The sequence below is a fragment of the Oncorhynchus gorbuscha genome, linkage group LG13 (assembly GCF_021184085.1).
Source record: "Oncorhynchus gorbuscha isolate QuinsamMale2020 ecotype Even-year linkage group LG13, OgorEven_v1.0, whole genome shotgun sequence".
Lineage (NCBI taxonomy): Eukaryota > Metazoa > Chordata > Actinopteri > Salmoniformes > Salmonidae > Oncorhynchus > Oncorhynchus gorbuscha.
Window position 1 is genome coordinate 83,933,983 of NC_060185.1, and position 20,577 is coordinate 83,954,559.

General features: G+C 45.0%; 3 protein-coding genes across 3 annotated transcripts in view; 1 reads left to right on the forward strand and 2 right to left on the reverse strand.

Moving 5' to 3' along the window:
- Positions 1-753: 753 nt before the first annotated feature.
- On the reverse strand, positions 754-2,155 carry LOC123993627 (thiosulfate:glutathione sulfurtransferase-like). Its single transcript, XM_046295975.1, has 4 exons — positions 2,009-2,155; positions 1,492-1,620; positions 1,095-1,257; positions 754-998 (listed from the first exon to the last, which is right to left on the reverse strand). The coding sequence occupies exons 1-4, from the start codon at positions 2,070-2,072 to the stop codon at positions 947-949; spliced, it is 408 nt and encodes a 135-aa protein (XP_046151931.1). The 5' UTR covers positions 2,073-2,155; the 3' UTR covers positions 754-946.
- Positions 2,156-4,228: 2,073 nt separating this feature from the next.
- On the reverse strand, positions 4,229-6,523 carry LOC123994161 (leucine-rich repeat neuronal protein 4-like). The gene is made up of 2 exons (XM_046296681.1): positions 6,318-6,523; positions 4,229-5,464 (listed from the first exon to the last, which is right to left on the reverse strand). The coding sequence occupies exon 2, from the start codon at positions 5,460-5,462 to the stop codon at positions 4,659-4,661; it is 804 nt and encodes a 267-aa protein (XP_046152637.1). The 5' UTR covers positions 5,463-5,464; positions 6,318-6,523; the 3' UTR covers positions 4,229-4,658.
- Positions 6,524-19,136: 12,613 nt separating this feature from the next.
- Positions 19,137-20,577, forward strand: part of LOC123993628 (monocarboxylate transporter 8-like) — a 30,683-nt gene continuing 29,242 nt past the window's right edge. Inside the window, exon 1 of the mRNA XM_046295976.1 lies at positions 19,137-20,121. Within this exon, the coding sequence (XP_046151932.1) occupies positions 19,626-20,121 (496 nt within the window). The 5' untranslated portion in view covers positions 19,137-19,625. The remainder of the gene's footprint in view (positions 20,122-20,577) is intronic.

Consider the following 20,577-nt stretch of genomic DNA (forward strand, 5'->3'; position numbering starts at 1 on the left):
GTAAAACCAAAATGTGTTCTTTCAATTTCTCTATTCTTTCAATTATATAAAATGCCTTTTGATTAAAAAAAAACAGTGAGAATAGATAGCAGGCTTTTATGTTGGGATATACTTGACTTCCTGTCTTGAGCACATATGCTAGCGTCTGTGTGCAAATCAAAACCAAACCTCCATCACTGTATATAAGACAAGTATGAGGAACTTGCTGTGTGTTTCTGAGGCTATTCCTCTACCTACAAAATGTACTGTACGTTAATCAACATCATACTGATATTTCATATTTTTCAATTGCCAAGCCAATAGATGCAACGATCACTAAATTCCACTATGTTAACCAATCAGTCTCAGACGAGGATCTTTTACGGTGCCCCTTTACGCTAAATTAGTGGAGAAGTTAATAATGGAGAATACCCACTCAGGGATTTGATAACAAAGGCATTTCACCATCATGCACACACACACACACACACACACACACACACACACACACACGAATTGGAAAGGCACACACCAGTCTACGGTACACAACATGTACGATAACGGACTCATTTCAACCATCAGGCAAACCCGGGGGTTTCCCCTCTATGTCTATGGGATGTAGATGTGCATCACCTGGATAAGCCCTATGTGCCACAGTGCAGCTTCAGCAGTACGGGTTTGAAGAAACTCTTACTGAAGGTAATAAGAAGTGCAAGCCTACAGCCATGGTAGAGGTAGAAGATGGGAAAAGTGGAGCTCTATGGGAAAACACGGTTCAAAATAATAATAATACATTCTTTATTTTAAAACAGAACACATCTGTAATAACAAATAAAAGCTACAAAAAGGCAAGTGATGAAAAATGTTATAACAAATATACTAGTAATTTTATGTTTCAGCAGAATGTGAGCATCATTTGTGCGTTTTTATGCTCTGCTTTCATAATGCAGGCTAATCGTGCAACTTATCACCCCTCTTTCTCAGACCACTCCTGGTATCCTCCGGCATAGTTGACGGCCCTGAAACGAGAGTAGGAAGATGTCATCATTTACAAAAGTATCCCAAGGCATCAAACACAGTATACAGAGCAGTATTGTCAAAATGTACACTCATACTTTTGGAATCCAAGGCCTCGTGCCTTGTCTGTGGCCACGCCTCCTCGCCGGCCCATCTGACAGTGAAACACCAGCTCGGGGGTATCCAGGGGGGGTTTGGGCACCCCGTACTTGGCCTGGAACTCAGCAGGGTCCAGCGCTAGGGCACTCTCCACTGTATCAACTGGGAGAGGAGACACAGGAAGTTTGCAATTCGACTCCATTTAGAACGCAATAAATATACCTAAATAAGTAGCTCAATGACAACAGTAAATCAAACCTTTATTGCTCATATTTGGCTGAATTACACCCATATAAATTGGGGTTTATTATGCTTCCAAAGTTTTGGACTCTGGACAGCAAATTGCAATTGAACCAGAGAGTGTAATTTTACTACAGGACTCCGACTGAAGCTCACCTGGAATATGGATTGATCCTGGAATGTGTCCTCTGTCTACCTCCTCTTTTGTCCTTACATCAACCACCAGAAGACCCTTGTTGCTCTTGGTCAGCAGGGCCTTAAGGTCAGAGTAGGAGATATCCTTATCTGTGGAGAGGTGATTCACAGCTAACTTCATGTTGCTTCCTGGTACTAACCATAACCTCTCTTTGAGGAAACAAACTTGTAAGAAAATAACATGTATTCTACTACAGAGTCAGACAGTGAGAATGCAGAAGTTGCACCAAAATATTACAGTAGAAAAGTGCTGAGTCACTCTGTACGGTACGATACCATGCCCAGCCACTTTCAAACCCCACATAGCCTATCAAATCAACCTGGCGTTACACTTGACAAAAATCAACGATTGACATTTGATCCAATGTATATTGTCGTATTATGGCTCACAAAGACAGATGATCAGTAACGATCTAGTAGCACTGCGAACTACACAAAGAAGGTATATGCAGAATACAATCGTGGCATTTGCACTTACCTGAGTTTGCCATCTTGTTTACTGGTGCGTATTTGAATGGAATATTGATTGTCAAGTACCACATTATTTCCTCATTCGTTCCAAGAAGATTTTTGAGCGGTAACCATTGGACGAAATTCTTAAAAAGGAGGGACTTATGACAGTATTGTAGCTATAGCCAATCAGACCGATTCTTCATCTTCAACGGTTCATCTTACTCAAGTTTCAAAATAAAAGTTGCATTATTGTTATAGGACATCACTTTATTACTTCCAGCAATATTCATTGAGTTTCATCAACATATTATGTTCCTTCCATTAAAAACAATCAGTCACACAAACTCAGGCAAAATTATGTAAACACTTTTATTCTAAAAACAATTGCTTTTGTTATTCATAAGTCAGTTTTATTTATTCTACACATGAATCCGACTGCCATAACACTTCCCTGTCATGATCGAATGGTACACAAGCAGTGGCTACCGGTCATTCAGGGCAGGAGCTCCACCTGTTTTGAACCCCACATTTTTAGAAAAAAATGGACTCCTGTTTTGCATGTTATTTTAATTAATTAATACGTGTCACATATCAGTCTGCAAACACTGTAAAAAAAAAGATCTAGGATTGAGTTAATAAACCTGCATACAAACATGGTCTTTTTTTTGTTTTCTTGAGTAAGGCAGCTCCAAAATGCAGGTGTTTCAGCCTAGCTCAGTGCTTTCTGTGGTGCTGGGGCAAGCCAGCGTAAAATACGGAGCGTTGCGCCATGATTGGCTCAGTGTTCTGTCACTCATGGGGACACTACGTCACCACCATGTCTAAGGGTAGAGTTAGAAAATTCTAGCTCCTTAGGTGCTGCTATAGAGCTACATTAGAAGTGCTCATCCATGAAGGCTCAAGGTCATTGGCCACAGTCATTGGCCAAAGTCATCCCCTTAAAATGAAGTCAAATCACGTTATATGTACAGTAGCTTTGATTGGCCTGATCATGTCAACATCATACTTTCAAAATCTTAGCTAGCAGTCATCATCATGAATCAAGTTGATAATCTACTCATCGGCCATTGGCCATTGGACATAAACATTACACAACAAGTTGGAAATCACAAATTCAACAATGAATGGTTTGGAAGGAATCAGTGATAGTGGCTAACTGCAAGCATTACAAAGCAATCACTAGCCTGCTATTCAGTAGAGTGGCTATGATAAAATGATAAACATTCAACATTGGCCATGCTGTCAATGAAATCTGGGATTAAGGGGCTCTTTTCCAAGTTTAAAATGATAAACATTCAACATTGGCTATGCTGTCAATGAAGAATAATTTGTGCCGCGCTCAAAACGTCTGTTAACTTGGAACTGCGAAAATGTGACTTCAGTAAAATCAAGACAACTGGGAAGTCGGGAATAAACAAGCTCCGACTGGGAAAATACATTTTGAATGGTCATCCAACTCGGGATTGTAAATCTGTCATCTTTCATGAGCTACGACTTGAAGATCAATGACGTCATCATGATTCAACCTTTTTTTTCAGTGTTCCCAGTTGTTTTGAAAGCACCATAAATCCAGAGAATGCCAGACTTTGATAGCCAAATTTGCCCACGAAGGACCGCTGCGCCACCTTCCTGTTCAGTTGAGCACAGCATACAAAAATGTATTGTATGCTGCTGCATAAATTATGTAATATGCCAGGGAGATATGTATACTGTAGATAAGAAAGTAATACTAAGTGTATGTTGTGTAGTAAGATGTTAGTAGCCCATGTGCCTCATCCTAATAATTTGGTCTATTTACACCTCTTAATTACGCCTACTGTTCTGGTGATGCACATGTAGCTTATAACCTATTTTAGAGAAATGTAATCATTGAATATTGTAAGAGCTTTCACTGTCTGCTTATATTCCCCCTTCATTTATCCTATGGTTCTGACTTGGTGTACAGGGAGAACACTGTAAGAACAGCCTATGTTCTGAATTCTGTCGCTGTACATTTCAAAAGTGCTAAACAAAGAGTTATATTAACTATGTCCATCCTAGCTTGCTCATTAATGTCTTAATCGAAATTACGGATAGCCTCTTATCCTCTTGTCATCCCCTTGTGCCATAGTTTGTACATCTCAATTGTCATTAGAAACCGCATTTGTTTAAGCAAGTCAGCTATATCAGCTATGTTTTTTTAAAGTCAGTAAATGAGGCTGAATGAACTGTTTCACTGCCAGACAAGGCTCCGCTGATAGCCAGGTGTAGCAGTGGTGAGACGTTGGGACTGCTGTTGGGACAGCTTTATGTAGGCCCTAACAGTTTATGGGTACCGTTTGTCACCGTTATAGTGCAATTAATGTATTGTTTAGTGTTGTGTTGTGTCGTGTAGTGTAATGGCTTTGCAGGCATGCACATCCCATTTTTTTGCCCCACCAAGATTTACATGTTAAAATCACCACTGTACACAAGTTAATTTGCCAGCAAACAACCTGCAGTCTCTTTAGTCACAAAGCTTCTTAAGCTTTTGTTAGGGTTATTTAGTCCACTAAAGTCAAAAGTTATCATTAATTTCCATTTTCCTAAGCGCAGAATTCTGAACAACCTAATCACTGTGGTGGTGAGGGAAGCCATGTTGTCTCTGTCCCATCCCAGTTACTTTACTCTTACATTCTCTGCTACACAGAATTGTATCACAGCGTTCCCTCCGTGCTGTAGGAGGGGTTCCCCAGCCCCTCGGCAGAGTTTTGCCCTGTTTTACACGTCTGTCGCCTCCAGAGGACCAGGGCGACCAAGGAGAGGAGCAGGAGAAATCCCAGCCCCCCTCCGATGACCCCCACCCTTAGGGCCAGGTTGGTGGCCTCAGGGGGGTCGTAGCGCAGGCAGGAGAGCTCCGAGGGGGCGCTGGTTCCCGCTATGTTCACCGCCTCCACACACACCTTGACACCTGCCTCTAGTTCCCCCAGCACCCCGCTCCGAGAATCACCCCTGAACTGGAGAGGCGCTCCCTTTCGATCTTCAATCACGACCCGGTATCCAGATACCACAGAGGCTGGAGCGCACCACCGTACCTCTGCCCCTCCATCAGTGCCTGGCACTAGCTTCTGGAGGTGTGGCGCGTGAGGGGGCTCGTCTTCCCCGCTTAGCCCAGGGCAGAGGCACCTGGTCTGGGCAGAGAGCTGGGAGCAGGGCATCTGGTTGTCCTGGCAGGGGTGGTAGTCACAGGGCTTGGGCTGCATCGGAACCAGAGTAGAAGCTGATGAGGTTTTGCTGTAATTGGGAGGGGAATGGGAAGCATTCTCTTCAGTGTAGTCATCTTCATCGTAGTCAAAGCCCACACCGGTAACATATTGGATCTTGGGGTGTGTGACCGTTGGGGAGGTGGGAATGGCGTGTGTGAGGAGGGGTTGGGTGTTGATGAGGTGGGTGGGAAGCAGGTCAGGGGTCAGTACTAGTAGAAGGAGCAGAGCTGCCCAATTCCAGCAGAATGATATCATCTCTGTGGGACAGAAATGGAAAGATTATAACCACAAGTAGGAATTAGCTACCACATTATTACCGTGTGAACCCATACAGGAGCAGACACAGGATACAACAGACAGAAAGATACAGAACAATAATTTACTGTAGGACAATTGGTTCACAGAGAGATAATGTACTCTAAGACAACCGGTTTACAGAGAGATAATGTACTGTAAAGACAACTGGTTCACAGAGAGATAATGTACCGTACAGCAATCTGTTCACAGAGAGATAATGTACAATAGGACAATCGGTCCACAGAGAGATAATGTACTGTAAGACAACCGGTTTACAGAGAGATAATGTACTGTGAAGACAACTGGTTCACAGAGAGATAATGTACCGTACGGCAATCTGTTCACAGAGAGATAATGTACAATAGGACAATCGGTCCACAGAGAGATAATGTACTGTAGGACAATCGGTTCACAGAGAGATAATGTACTGTAGGACAACCGGATCACAGAGAGATAAACTAATAAGGCTGATTCTCAAGGAGTAAAAAAAAAGTATCCACCAGCTAGTGCTTTCTTCTCAGTTGGCAGGGTGCCAGAAAAATCTGTGGGAACCCAAACTGTACTCTCAACATATGGTAGTCCCCCTTTTAGCTTCCACATACTTTCATCCACAGAATAACACATCATCAATCTAAATGATTAAAGTTGTTGGATGACTTTATCTGAGTTGACGTTGACTATGTTAATCAATTGTTATGTTAATCAATTGTTGTGAGAAAGATTAGAACAGTCATGCTCTCAAATGTATCACCATAGCAACCAATTGAAAGGAAACTAAAACAAACGAATGCGAGTAGTGATCTTTTACTATACCTGAATTGAAGAATAATAAGATATCTAATGTCTCTTTCTGCTCTTCACTCTTCTTTGTGCTTTTCTTAACTCACATTCTCGCTCTCTTTCTCTCCACATCAGCGTCTTCTTTTATTCTCACCAAACTTTCCCCTCCTTTTTAACACACCCTAATTTTCTCCCCTCTGTTCCCCTTTCTCTCTCTCTCTCTCTCTCTCTCTCTCTCTCTCTCTCTCTCTCTCTCTCTCTCTCTCTCTCTCTCTCTCTCTTCTCTCTCTTTCGCTCTCTCTCTCTAGGTCTCCTTGGCTCCTTCAGGAGGGGGGAGGGTGTACTGTTTGTTTGTGTCCCTCCTTGCATACCAATTTACTCTTCAGTAGCAGTAGGTAAGCTTGAGTGGGCTTGTTAGTGTGTGTGTGTTTGTAGGTATATTGTGTGTTGACTGTTCATGACATCATTGTATGACAAAGTGCCCATGTATTTCTATGTGTAATATATTTGAATAGAACATGAGTTTGGCATCAGATCATATTAAAGCATGTGACCCACATACTCACATTCAGGTGTGTACGAGTGTGTCAGCGTGTGTGAGGGTGAATGCTTGCGTGCGTGTGTGGTGAGAGTGAGTGTGTGAGAGAGAGAGAGAGAGAGAGAGAGAGAGAGAGAGAGAGAGAGAGAGAGAGAGAGAGAGAGAGAGAGAGGACTGAATGTTTGAGCATGCATGTTCATTGTCACAATCCCCATGGTGTGCATTGTTGCGGACCTGAAGGAGAGGAGGAGGAGGACAGAGATTTGACTCCAGTCCTTATATGGAGGAGAGCTTGCAAGGTTGACAAGCTGGGACATGATAGAAGTAATAGCATCTGATTGAGAAAGACAGAGAGCGAGACAGGAAACCAGAATCAGAGCTGGGATCACCTAGCTTCCCCTTTGTCTTGTCCTACACGCCAAAACACAATACTTCCACTTTGTCTTGTCCTACACCCCAAAACACAATACTTCCCCTTTGTCTTGTCCTACACCCCAAAACACAATACTTCGCCTTTGTCTTGTCCTACACCCCAAAACACAATACTTCCCATTTGTCTTGTCCTACACCCCAAAACACAATACTTCCCCTTTGTCTTGTCCTACACCCCAAAACACAATACCTGCCCTTTGTCTTGTCCTACACCCCAAAACACAATACTTCGCCTTTGTCTTGTCCTACACCCCAAAACACAATACTTCCCATTTGTCTTGTCCTACACCCCAAAACACAATACTTCCCATTTGTCTTGTCCTACACCCCAAAACACAATACTTCCCATTTGTCTTGTCCTACACCCCAAAACACAATACTTCCCATTTGTCTTGTCCTACACCCCAAAACACAATACTTCCCATTTGTCTTGTCCTACACCCCAAAACACAATACTTCCCATTTGTCTTGTCCTACACCCCAAAACACAATACTTCCCATTTGTCTTGTCCTACACCCCAAAACACAATACTTCCCCTTTGTCTTGTCCTACACCCCAAAACACAATACCTGCCCTTTGTCTTGTCCTACACCCCAAAACACAATACTTCCCCTTTGTCTTGTACTACACCCCAAATACTACTGCTACACAACACCTCCCATACCCTGAAGTGCTATTGTTATCTAGTACTACTACAATCCACAACATGACACTTCATCTTGACTATACGTTGTAGTTACCTAAAACTACCCCAACATGTTACCTTAAGCCCAAAATATTACAAGTTGTAACTTTATTAGTGGGCGTTATGCAGGGGCTTATCTGAAATTTAAGTAAATAATTGATGTATGAAGAAATTATGTATCAGTGGAGGCTCCTCAGAGAAGGAAAGAGAGGACCACCCTCCTCAGTTCATTTCATAAAAATGTAAATCTTAAAACATTAAAAAAATTATACTTTTTACATAAAACGATAAAAAATATAATCACATGTCACCAAAGAAGGTCTACAGTAGCCTGTACAGCACTCTGTAGGGTAGCACCATGGTGTAGCCGAAGGACTGCTAGCTTCAGTTCTCCTCTGGGTACATTGAATTCAATACAAAACCTAGGAGGCTCATGGTTCTCACCCCCTTCCAAAGACATACAAAGTAATTATGACAACTTCCGGAGGACGTCCTCCATCAGAGCTCTTGCAGCATGAACTGACATGTTGTCCACCCAATCAAAGGATCAGAGAATTAATTTAGTACTGAAAGCAAAGCTAGCACTGCAGTGTATAAAATGTGGTGAGTAGGTGACTCAAAGAGAGAGAAAGACAATAGTTGAACAGTTTTGAACAAATTAATTTCTTCCAAAATGAAGGAGAAGCAAGACAGAAAGAGAGAAAGAGAGAGATTTTGTCTTTTTTTTCCACTTTCAGTTTCACTTGCTTAGCTAGCAAATGCAGCGATCTAGTTTAGCCTACTGAAACACCCTGCTCAAACAGAGGGAAGCTATGTTAGCTAGCTGGCTTTGATTTTCCAAAACAGCACTGGAACTCTTCCAAGTCAAGGTAAGCTTTTGGTATTACTCACTTATTGCCACCGGGTCCCGCTGGTGTAACAGCTTACTGACTGTACACTAATGTTACTGCATGATTATAGCGAGTTTAACTAACGCGTTAGTTCTATTAGCTATGCTGACTATGACGTTAAGCTAATATGGTGACAACGATGTAGGCTGTGTGTAGTGGTTTGGCTTGGAAAGTTTTTTTCACCTGGTCACATACAGCTGATGTGTTGTGCATTGAAGTCCACAAGTGAAGGGAAGAGAAGGAATACAACGTGGCTGTTATGAGAGTGAACTGTTTTGACGCGTGATCAGGGCTGTATTCATTCCCTGATTCTGTTGAAAAATGTTTCTTAAACTAAAGCAAATGGAACAAAATGGGGATAAACATACCTGAATTTGTCCAATAGAAACTCTTGTTTGCAACTATTGGACTGATGATTACAGCTAGAAGCAGGCAAGAGTGGCGGTATTGAATGTCATTGTCTGTCACCTCAAATTTGTCTCTCAATCTGTATGCACCTATTTTGTAAACTTTCATTCATAGCCTAGGTTGTAGCAATCTCATGATGGGTATAGGGAAAATTTGAGTATCATGTAGTAGCTTAAACCTATTGATGTTACATTGAACTGGGAGAATGGAATATGAATGAGTCATCCAACATGCTGTAATAGAAATAAGGTCATACTTATGAAAAAAAATCTTAAACAGCACTGATCGCCAATGGAATGTAAATATCATGAAGTGAGACTATAGGTACTAACATGACATGACATAAATCATACTAACATGACATCACATAAATCATGCTAACATGGCATCACATAAATCATGCTAACATGGCATCACATAAATCATGCTAACATGACATCACATAAATCATGCTAACATGACATCACATAAATGATGCTAACATGACATCACATAAATCATGCTAACATGGCATCACATAAATCATGCTAACATGACATCACATAAATCATGCTAACATGACATCTCTCACTGACAATAAGAACACTGACAACATACACAAACATACTTTACCTTCAGCATTTCCTCATGTTTGTTTTGTTGTTAACTTCTACCTGAGTCTGGTTCCAACCAGATGGAAACAGGGGGTCAGATGGAAACAGGGTCCCAGATGGAAACAGGGAGTGAGATGGAAACAGAGCAGATGGAAACATGGGCCTAAATGGAAACAGGAGAGCAGATGGAAACGGGCCCAGATGGAAACAGGGACCCAGATGAAAACAGGAGGCAGATGTAAACAGGAGCGCAGTCAGAAACGTGGCACATGTCAGACAATATCTACCAGCAGGGATCACTGGATATGTGCATGTTGGTACTGCTAATGTAGCAGGCCTTGAACACTTCCTTAAAAATATAAACACCTATTCAGTCCATTTGTTTTCACATTGATGAATAGCCAACAAGTACTTTTAAGTGGATAATTTATCATGTACATTTCCATGAGTCTAGACTGTCAGGGACAGTCATTGCTAGATGCTGTCTGGTCACGTACCCTGAGATGAAACCATGCATGTCCCTTCAGGAGACTGTCTAGCACAGTGTGTCACACAAAATATTGTTTTGTCTGAAAGTATTTTCCCCACTGTCACTGTGTGCCAATGACTACAGGTATGAGGGTGAGGGTGTCACCTTTCAATAGAAGAAGTTTGCTTCCAATGCAAACTACACCAGGATCACAGACATCAGCTATGGAATACAGACAGGGACTCTTGATTTGTTTTTGTTCCACTGACATGCATAAACCAGTGAATTGAATCACATAGAACAAACTGTAACTTTCAGAACCCTGAGGGAAAAGAATGTGATGTGAGTCACAGCAGTGTGATAATGGTTCTGCCAGCACCACCTAACCCCTCGCTGGCTGCTGCATGTTCAGGCATGCTGAACACTACTTACATTACCTCTCTCTCTCTCTCTCTCTCTCTCTCTCTCTCTCTCTCTCTCTCTCTCTCTCTCTCACACACTCACTCAACCTCTCTTTCTTACCCTCCCTCTATCCCACTCACCCTCTATCCCACTCACCCTCTCTCTCTTTCCCACTCACCCACCCTCTCACCCTCTATCTCCTACTCACCCCCTCTCTCTGCCAGTTACCCCCTCTGTCACCCACTCACCCTCTCCCACCCTTTCTCAATCAGTTCCAGTCTGATCCAGACAGCATGCATCATTCAGCACTGCTGACGTCTCCGTCTTTTCTTTGCTGGGAGACCACCCGACCCCAGCCTCCACCTCTCAGGGAAATTAAAGACCTTTGACCCATTACATGTGTGAACTGCCGGAAAGTTCTAGAAACAGAACTCCTCAATCATCTATTTATAGGCCTCATTAAGGAGTGGGATGATGCTCCCACAGAGACAAATTCTATAATATAGGCATCTATGATTATAAAAGAAAGCCATCAGTGCATCGAGCCAGAGGGACTGTAAGATCAGGAGAGACAAAGGACACTTATCTATAGCCATACACCGAGATAGGTCAACTGTTGCATGTTGGCCCCATCCAATGGTGAAAGTTAGCTATTGCGTCACAGCTGTGGCCTATGATTATGGCCAGTTGTTTTTTTGTGTTTTTTTTAACTGTTATTTTCAGCATTGTCCACTAGGTTTGCTGCAGGTAGAAAATCCTAGGAAATTATTTGCAATTGACACAAGCTGTCTTCAATCAATCAATCAATCAATGTCTGGTTGTGTGAGCATTTGGTGGGGAGATGTAGCTCTAATAATTTTAATTGCACAAAGCCTATTATTTGGTAGGGAATACCATTTGTAGATCACTGATTCTACACCTCTCTTTGCTCAAGCTGATCCTCTCCAATGGACTTGGAAATTGTAGCTAAAAATGTGTCAAATAGGGGAAGTTTAGAGCCGCAATGAGCAGTAGAAACAATAACAAAGCGTACTCCCCTCACCTGTTTCAGTAAAAAGCTGAGGATAGGGCTGGAGAAATGTAACCACTCTCAAATTCATAGATAGCTATGGACGCAAGGACGGACCATCCATGATTTCAAAATTATAGTTTACTTTTAACCATGTTTTGAGGCTGTATAATGTTTGTTTACATTTACTTTGAAAAAACAAGCTTATTTTGGATTCTGATGGTGTATGACCTTTGAACTAAGCTCATGAGACATTTCTAAATTATATTCTTGAAGAATTTTGGGTACTTATCATTTATTTATTAGTCCAAAAATGGATATAGCAACTGCTAATTGCCCACTTAAATGGAAGAGTCAATGAAACCAACTATGGAAGTAGACAGGGGCTACCTCTTTAAATGCAGTCATAGAAGAAGCCTGCTTTACAAGCCTCAATTTCTGTCACTAGACGTAAATCGCACGTTTTAACAACATTTTATTCTGGTCTAAAATGCAAATGTATGGGATGTGATGGATACTGTGCATATTTCCCTTAACACAGAGACCGCACAGGGTTGTGTGTTTAATCCCCTCCTGTACACCCTGTTCACCACGACTGTGTGCCCACGCACGACTCCAACACCATTATCAAGTTCTCTGACGACACAATGGTGATAGGCCTGATCATCACCTGATCATCACTCATCGCCAACGATGAGTCAGCCTACAGGGAGGAGGTCAGTGACCTGACAGTGTGGTGCCAGAGCATCAACCTCTCCCTCAACGTCAGTAAGACCAAGGAGCTGATCATGGACTACAGGAAACAGGGGGGCAAGCACGCCTCCATCTACATCGACGGGGTGGCAGTGGAGCAGGTAGACAGCTTCATGTTCCTCAGTGTCCAAATCACTAAAGACTTAAAATGATTAAAACACACACGCACAGTCATGAAGAAGGCACGGCAGTGCCTCTTCCCCCTCGGGAGATTGAAAAAGTCAGTCATGGGCCCGGAAATTTTGTTGTGATGGCGCCGGAGGGGAAGGCTGCCGTCTTATCGGCTCTTAACCAACCATGCTATTTTGTTAGTTTTTACGCTTTGTTCGTATCTTGCTTTGTACATAATGTTGCTGCAACCATCTCTTTTGACTGAAAAGAGCTTCTGAACATCAGGTCTGCGATTTCTCTCCTCAAACTGGACGAAGAGTTCTTCTTCAATGAGTCAGACGGGAGGGATATAATACAGACACCCGACCAGGCCCAGATCCCCGTTATTCGCTGGTGAAGGAAACTCAGATTTTGCGGAAAGAGATCAGGGTGCCTTGTGAGGATTATACGACAAGTGGCTAATCTGTCCATGCCTTCTGTCCTGCTAGCTAACGTTCAATCGCTGGAAAATAAATGGGATGAACCGAAAGCAAGTTTATCCTACCAACGGGACATTAAAAATTGTAATATCTTATGTTTCACCGAGTCGTGGCTGAACGACAACATTAAGAACATACAGCTGGTGGGTTATACACTCTATCGGCAAGACAGAACAGCAGCCTCTGGTAAGTCACTGGGCGGGGGCCTATGCATATATGTAAACAACAGCTGGTGCACGATATCTAAGGAAGTCTCAAGGTTTTGCTCACCTGAGGTAGAGTATCTCATGATAAACTGTAGACCACACTATCTACCTAGAGAGTTTTCATCTGTGTTTTTCGTAGCTGTCTACATACTACCACAGACCGATTCTGGCACTAAAACCGAGCTGTATACCGCCATAAGCAAACAGGAAAACGCTCATCCAGAGGTGGCGCTCCTAGTGTCTGGGAACTTTAATGCAGAGAAGCTTACATAATTTCTATCAGCATGTCAGGGGAAAAAAATTCTAGACCACCATTACTCCACACGCAGAAATGCGTACAAAGCTTTCCTTCGCCCTCCATTTGACAAATCTGACCATAATTATATCCTCCTGATTCCTGCTTACAAGCTAAAATTAAAGCAGGAAGCACCAGTGACTCGGTCTATAAAATCGTGGTCAGATGAAGCAGATGCTGAACTACAGGACTGTTTGGTTAGCACAGACTGGAATATGTTCCGGGATTCCTCTGCCGATGTCATTGAGGAGTACACCACATCAGTCACTGGCTTTATCAACATTCGGGCAACATTCGCACTGAGCTAAATGTTAGAGCTGCCGCTTTCAAGGAGCAGGGCTAACTAAGAAATCCCGCTATGCTCTCCAACGGACCATCAAACAGGCAAAGCATCAATACAGGACTAAGATCGAATCATACTACCCCGGCTCCGATGCTTGTCGGATATGGCTGGGCCTGCAAACTATCACAGACTACAAAGGGAAGTACACCCGAGAGCTGCCCAGTGACACGAGCCTACCAGATGAGCTAAAGAACTTCTATGCTCGCTGCGAGGCAAGTAACACTGAAACATGCATGAGAGCATCAGCTATTCCTGGCGACTGTGTGATCACGCTCTCCGCAGCCGATGTAAGACCTTTAAACAGGCCAACATTCACAAGGCCGCAGAGCCAGACGGATTACCAGGACGTGTACTCCGAGCATGCGCTGACCAACTGGCAAGTGTCTTCAGTGACATTTTCAACCTCTCCCTGTCTGAGTCTGAAATACCAACATGTTTCAAGCAGACCACCATAGCCCCTGTGCCCAAGAACACTAAGGTAATCTGTGTAAATGACTACCGACCCGCAGCACTCATGTCTGTAGCCATGAAATGCAATGAAAGACAGGTCATGGCTCACATTAACATCATTATCCCAGAAACCCTAGACCCACTCCAATTTGCATACCACACCAACAGATCCACAGGTGATGCAATCTCTATTGCACTCCACACTGCCATTTCACACCTGGACAAAAGGAACACCTATGTGAGAATGCTATTCATTGACTACAGCTCAGCGTTCAACACCAATAGTACCCTCAAAGCTCATCACTAAGCTAAGGACACAAGGACTAAACACCTCTCTGCACCTTGATCCTGGACTTCCTTATGGGCTGCCACCCAGGTGGTAAGAGTAGGTAACAACACATCCACTACGCTGATTCTCAACACAGGGGCCCCTCAGGGTTGCGTGCTCAGTCCCCTCCTGTACTCGGCCCGATCACCCAAGCCATAGACTATTTTCTCTGCTGCGGCATGGCAAGAGGTACTGGTGCATCAAGTCTGACACCAACAAGCTCTTGTACAGCTTCTATCCCCAAGCAATACGACTGATAAATAGCTAACAAAATAGCGACATGGACCGAGTTACCTTGTATCTTGTAGTCCACTTGTCATTCCAATCTCCTTTGCATTAGCGTAGCCTCTTCTGTAGCCTCTTCTGTAGCCTGTCAACTATGTGTCTGTCTATCCCTGTTCTCTCCTCTCTGCACAGACCATACAAACGCTCCACACCTCGTGGCCGCGACCACCCTAATCTGGTGGTCCCAGCGCGCACGACCCACGTGGAGTTCCAGGTCTCCGGTAGCCTCTGGAACTGCCGATCTGCGGCCAACAAGGCAGAGTTCATCTCAGCCTATGCCTCCCTCCAGTCCCTCGACTTCTTGGCACTGACGGAAACATGGATCACCACAGACAACACTGCTACTCCTACTGCTCTCTCTTCGTCCGCCCACGTGTTCTCGCACACCCCGAGAGCTTCTGGTCAGCAGGGTGGTGGCACCGGGATCCTCATCTCTCCCAAGTGGTCATTCTCTCTTTCTCCCCTTACCCATCTGTCTATCGCCTCCTTTGAATTCCATGCTGTCACAGTTACCAGCCCTTTCAAGCTTAACATTCTTATCATTTATCGCCCTCCAGGTTCCCTCGGAGAGTTCATCAATGAGCTTGATGCCTTGATAAGCTCCTTTCCTGAGGACGGCTCACCTCTCACAGTTCTGGGCGACTTTAACCTCCCCACGTCTACCTTTGACTCATTCCTCTCTGCCTCCTTCTTTCCACTCCTCTCCTCTTTTGACCTCACCCTCTCACCTTCCCCCTACTCACAAGGCAGGCAATACACTCGACCTCATCTTTACTAGATGCTGTTCTTCCACTAACCTCATTGCAACTCCCCTCCAAGTCTCCGACCACTACCTTGTATCCTTTTCCCTTTCGCTCTCATCCAACACCTCCCACACTGCCCCTACTCGGATGGTATCGCGCCGTCCCAACCTTTGCTCTCTCTCCACCGCTACTCTCTCCTCTTCCATCCTATCATCTCTTCCCTCTGCTCAAACCTTCTCCAACCTATCTCCTGATTCTGCCTCCTCAACCCTCCTCTCCTCCCTCTCTGCATCCTTTGACTCTCTATGTCCCCTATCCTCCAGGCCGGCTCGGTCCTCCCCTCCCGCTCCGTGGCTCGATGACTCATTGTGAGCTCACAGAACAGGGCTCCAGGCAGCCGAGCGGAAATGGAGGAAAACTCGCCTCCCTGCGGACCTGGCATCCTTTCACTCCCTCCTCTCTACATTTTCCTCCTCTGTCTCTGCTGCTAAAGCCACTTTCTACCACTCTAAATTCCAAGCATCTGCCTCTAACCCTAGGAAGCTCTTTGCCACCTTCTCCTCCCTCCTGAATCCTCCTCCCCCTCCTCCCCTTCCTCCCTCTCTGCAGATGACTTCGTCAACCATTTTGAAAAGAAGGTCGACGACATCCGATCCTCGTTTGCTAAGTCAAACGACACCGCTGGTTCTGCTCACACTGCCCTACCCTGTGCTCTGACCTCTTTCTCCCCTCTCTCTCCAGATGAAATCTCGCGTCTTGTGACGGCCGGCCGCCCAACAACCTGCCCGCTTGACCCTATCCCTCCTCTCTTCTCCAGACCATTTCCGGAGACCTTCTCCCTTACCTCACCTCGCTCATCAACTCATCCCTGACCGCTGGCTACGTCCCTTCCGTCTTCAAGAGAGCGAGAGTTGCACCCCTTCTGAAAAAACCTACACTCGATCCCTCCGATGTCAACAATTACAGACCAGTATCCCTTCTTTCTTTTCTCTCCAAAACTCTTGAACGTGCCGTCCTTGGCCAGCTCTCCCGCTATCTCTCTCTGAATGACCTTCTTGATCCAAATCAGTCAGGTTTCAAGACTAGTCATTCAACTGAGACTGCTCTCCTCTGTATCACGGAGGCGCTCCGCACTGCTAAAGCTAACTCTCTCTCCTCTGCTCTCATCCTTCTAGATCTATCGGCTGCCTTCGATACTGTGAACCATCAGATCCTCCTCTCCACCCTCTCCGAGTTGGGCATCTCCGGCGCGGCCCACGCTTGGATTGCGTCCTACCTGACAGGTCGTTCCTACCAGGTGGCGTGGCGAGAATCTGTCTCCTCACCACGCGCTCTCACCACTGGTGTCTCCCAGGGCTCTGTTCTAGGCCCTCTCCTATTCTCGCTATACACCAAGTCACTTGGCTCTGTCATAACCTCACATGGTCTCTCCTATCATTGCTATGCAGACGACACACAATTAATCTTCTCCTTTCCCCCTTCTGATGACCAGGTGGCGAATCGCATCTCTGCATGTCTGGCAGACATATCAGTGTGGATGACGGATCACCACCTCAAGCTGAACCTCGGCAAGATGGAGCTGCTCTTCCTCCCGGGGAAGGACTGCCCGTTCCATGATCTCGCCATCACGGTTGACAACTCCATTGTGTCCTCCTCCCAGAGCGCTAAGAACCTTGGCGTGATCCTGGACAACACCCTGTCGTTCTCAACCAACATCAAGGCGGTGGCCCGTTCCTGTAGGTTCATGCTCTACAACATCCGCAGAGTACGACCCTGCCTCACACAGGAAGCGGCGCAGGTCCTAATCCAGGCACTTGTCATCTCCCATCTGGATTACTGCAACTCGCTGTTGGCTGGGCTCCCTGCCTGTGCCATTAAACCCGTTCAACTCATCCAGAACGTCTGGTGTTCAACCTTCCCAAGTTCTCTCACGTCACCCCGCTCCTCCGTTCTCTCCACTGGCTTCCAGTTGAAGCTCGCATCCGCTACAAGACCATGGTGCTTGCCTATGGAGCTGTGAGGGGAACGGCACCTCAGTACCTCCAGGCTCTGATCAGGCCCTACACCCAAACAAGGGCACTGCGTTCATCCACCTCTGGCCTGCTCGCCTCCCTACTGCTCGCCTCCCTACCACTGAGGAAGTACAGCTCCTGCTCAGCCCAGTCAAAACTGTTCGCTGCTCTGGCCCCCAATGGTGGAACAAACTCCCTCACGTGGGACAGTCCAGGACAGCTTAGGGGGTGGGGTGAGTCAATCACCACCTTCCGGAGACACCTGAAACCCCACCTCTTTAAGGAATACCTAGGATAGGATAAGTAATCCCTCTCACCCCCCCTTTAAGATTTAGATGCACTATTGTAAAGTGACTGTTCCACTCGATGTCATAAGGTGAATGCACCAATTTGTAAGTCGCTCTGGATAAGAGCGTCTGCTAAATGACTTAAATGTAAATGTAATGTAAAAATCTTATTGACCTTTTATTTCAGTATTTGCACTGTCTCTATGTGTAGGCCTTATGTACACTCATAGGGCCCTACACACTCACACACATTGTCACTCCAACACACACACACACACACACACACACACACACACACACACACACACACACACACACACACACACACACACACACACACACACACACACACACACACACACACACACACACACACACACACACACACACACACACACACACACACACACACTCCATAATTTGCTCACTCACACATAATATACACATACATTTATACTGACTCTACACACCCACTCACTTATATCCTGTGGCCTAGTCTCCTTACCCCTATACATATCTACCTCCGTCACCCCAGTATCCCTGCACATGTAAATATGGTATTGGAACTGACTTATTCAATATTTCCTGTATATAGAATGCTTGCTTACTTACTTACTATTGTGTATTTCATATTTCTTATTGTTATTTCTCGTTTTTTTCTAGTAATACAATGCTATTGTTTATTGCATTTTGGGGCTTTGAGTTTGCAAGAAAGGCATTTCATTGTACTTGTGCGTGTGACATTAAAACTTGAAATTTGATCAAATAGGCTGCATCATGGCTGAGTGAAGTTAAATCAGTTGCGATACACCCGATACAAATTTGTTACATTGACACTTTTTTCGCGGGAAACTGTATCCTTCGACAATTGCAACATTGTATCAATAGACCAACGTTGCTATATTTTGATGGAGAATGCTGGCCCATTCCATCAACATCATTCATTCAGTTGCGGCTGCGCCTTCCAATGTAGTTCGTGTAGTGTATGGCAGAGACAGCAGAAGGGGTGGGGCGACATTCGAGTTTTTCCGTAATCTCGTACTGCAGGAATTTTTAATCCATCCCTGAGCTCGGTCATTGGTGACGGAGATCGTGGAGGCGGGGGCAATTGTTGAATGAAGGTTATTTTCTGTGTTTGCACAGAAAACCCCGGTTCGAGAGATTCACATATTCCAATGTAACATTAAATCCATGAAAGAGGAGGAGCCGACACTCGTTTGTTTACAGATTAGGCTACACGATGTGGACAGCGGTGACTCTGCAGCGCGAGGACGAGATTGAGTTGAGGTTGGCGAGCAGCAGACGTTTTCACAGGTTGATTTAAATTTTTCACGGAGCAGGAAAGCAAAAGTGAAATATTTTCCGGCGTCATCATTTCCCCTGTAAATAGGCTTCGTGGACACCTGCTTTAAATCATGATAAATAAATAAAACGTGCCTGTCCTTTCACTATACAACCGATTTTAGAGCAGCACTTCAGCACTTCGGATACTGAACTTGGTGCTGCGACTTGACTTTGCCTACAATTACTGGAAGAACAGAGCACAAAGAATCCTACTTTTTATTTTCTATAGACCGACCTTGTCAATCAATAGGCTACTGTCGCTGTCTGATGCATGAGCGATGCACCCAGAACACAACAGTAACCCCTCTACTGGACAGGATAAAATGGGGGTCAACGGGAAAGGAGAAAATCGGACCGAGGAGGAAGTATCGAGCGGCGAGCCGCCGACCGAAAACTGTGATGAGGCTACTGCTGACTCTGAAATTGAGCAGAACGGTGGTTCTCCCCAAGACCGAGAGAACCAGCAAGCACAGAAGAACCTGGGAGATAGCGAATGCAAGATTCCACATGAGGACAGTACTATCCAGCTCATCGAGGCTGGATGTCTCGATTGTAAACCCGGTGTGTCCCCGGATTCTCAGTCCCCGGCACCGATGCCAGGGCAGTGCCCCGGGTTCGTCCCACCCGAGGGCGGGTTCGGCTGGTTAGTTGTTTTCGCTGCTACCTGGTGTAATGGATCCATCTTCGGGATACAGAACTCCTTCGGTATCCTCCACATGATGCTGGTGAAAGACCACGCAGACCCCAATGACAATACGTCGCAGTTTAAAGTAGGTGAGTCTGTCCTGTAACTGTTGCACCTGTTAATAAAGTTAGCCTACTGATGGTGACTTACTGTTGAAGGTAAGCGAGAAGGGTCAAATTGACCCAGAACTATACTGAACAAAAATATAAATGCAACAATTTCAGCAATTTTACTGAGTTACAGTTCCAATAAGGAAATCAGTCGGTTGAAATACATTTATTAGGCCCTAATCTTTGGATTTCGCATTACTGGGCCGGGGCGCAGCCAAGGGTGGGCCAGGGAGGGCATAGGCTCACCCACTTGGAAGCCAGGCCCACCCACTGGGGAGCCAGGCCCAGCTAATCAGAATGAGTTTTTCCACACTAAAGGGCTTTATTACAGACAAATACTCCTCAGTTTCATCAGCTGTCTGGTCTCAGATGATCCCGCTGGTGAAGAAGCCGAATGTGGAGGTCCTGTGCTGGTGTGGTTTCGGGGGCTGGTTG

What these genes read in the sequence shown, in the direction of transcription:
- LOC123993627 (XM_046295975.1), bottom strand. Translation starts at nt 2,072, where the DNA reads ATGTGGTACTTGACAATCAATATTCCATTCAAATACGCACCAGTAAAC. An exon ending in AAACAAGATGGCAAACTCAG is followed by an intron (nt 1,621 to 2,008) that starts GTAAGTGCAAAT and finishes ACCTCTCCACAG; the next exon opens with ATAAGGATATCTCCTACTCT. An exon ending in CGAGGCCTTGGATTCCAAAA is followed by an intron (nt 999 to 1,094) that starts GTATGAGTGTAC and finishes CTCTCGTTTCAG; the next exon opens with GGCCGTCAACTATGCCGGAG.
- LOC123994161 (XM_046296681.1), bottom strand. Translation starts at nt 5,462, where the DNA reads ATGATATCATTCTGCTGGAATTGGGCAGCTCTGCTCCTTCTACTAGTA.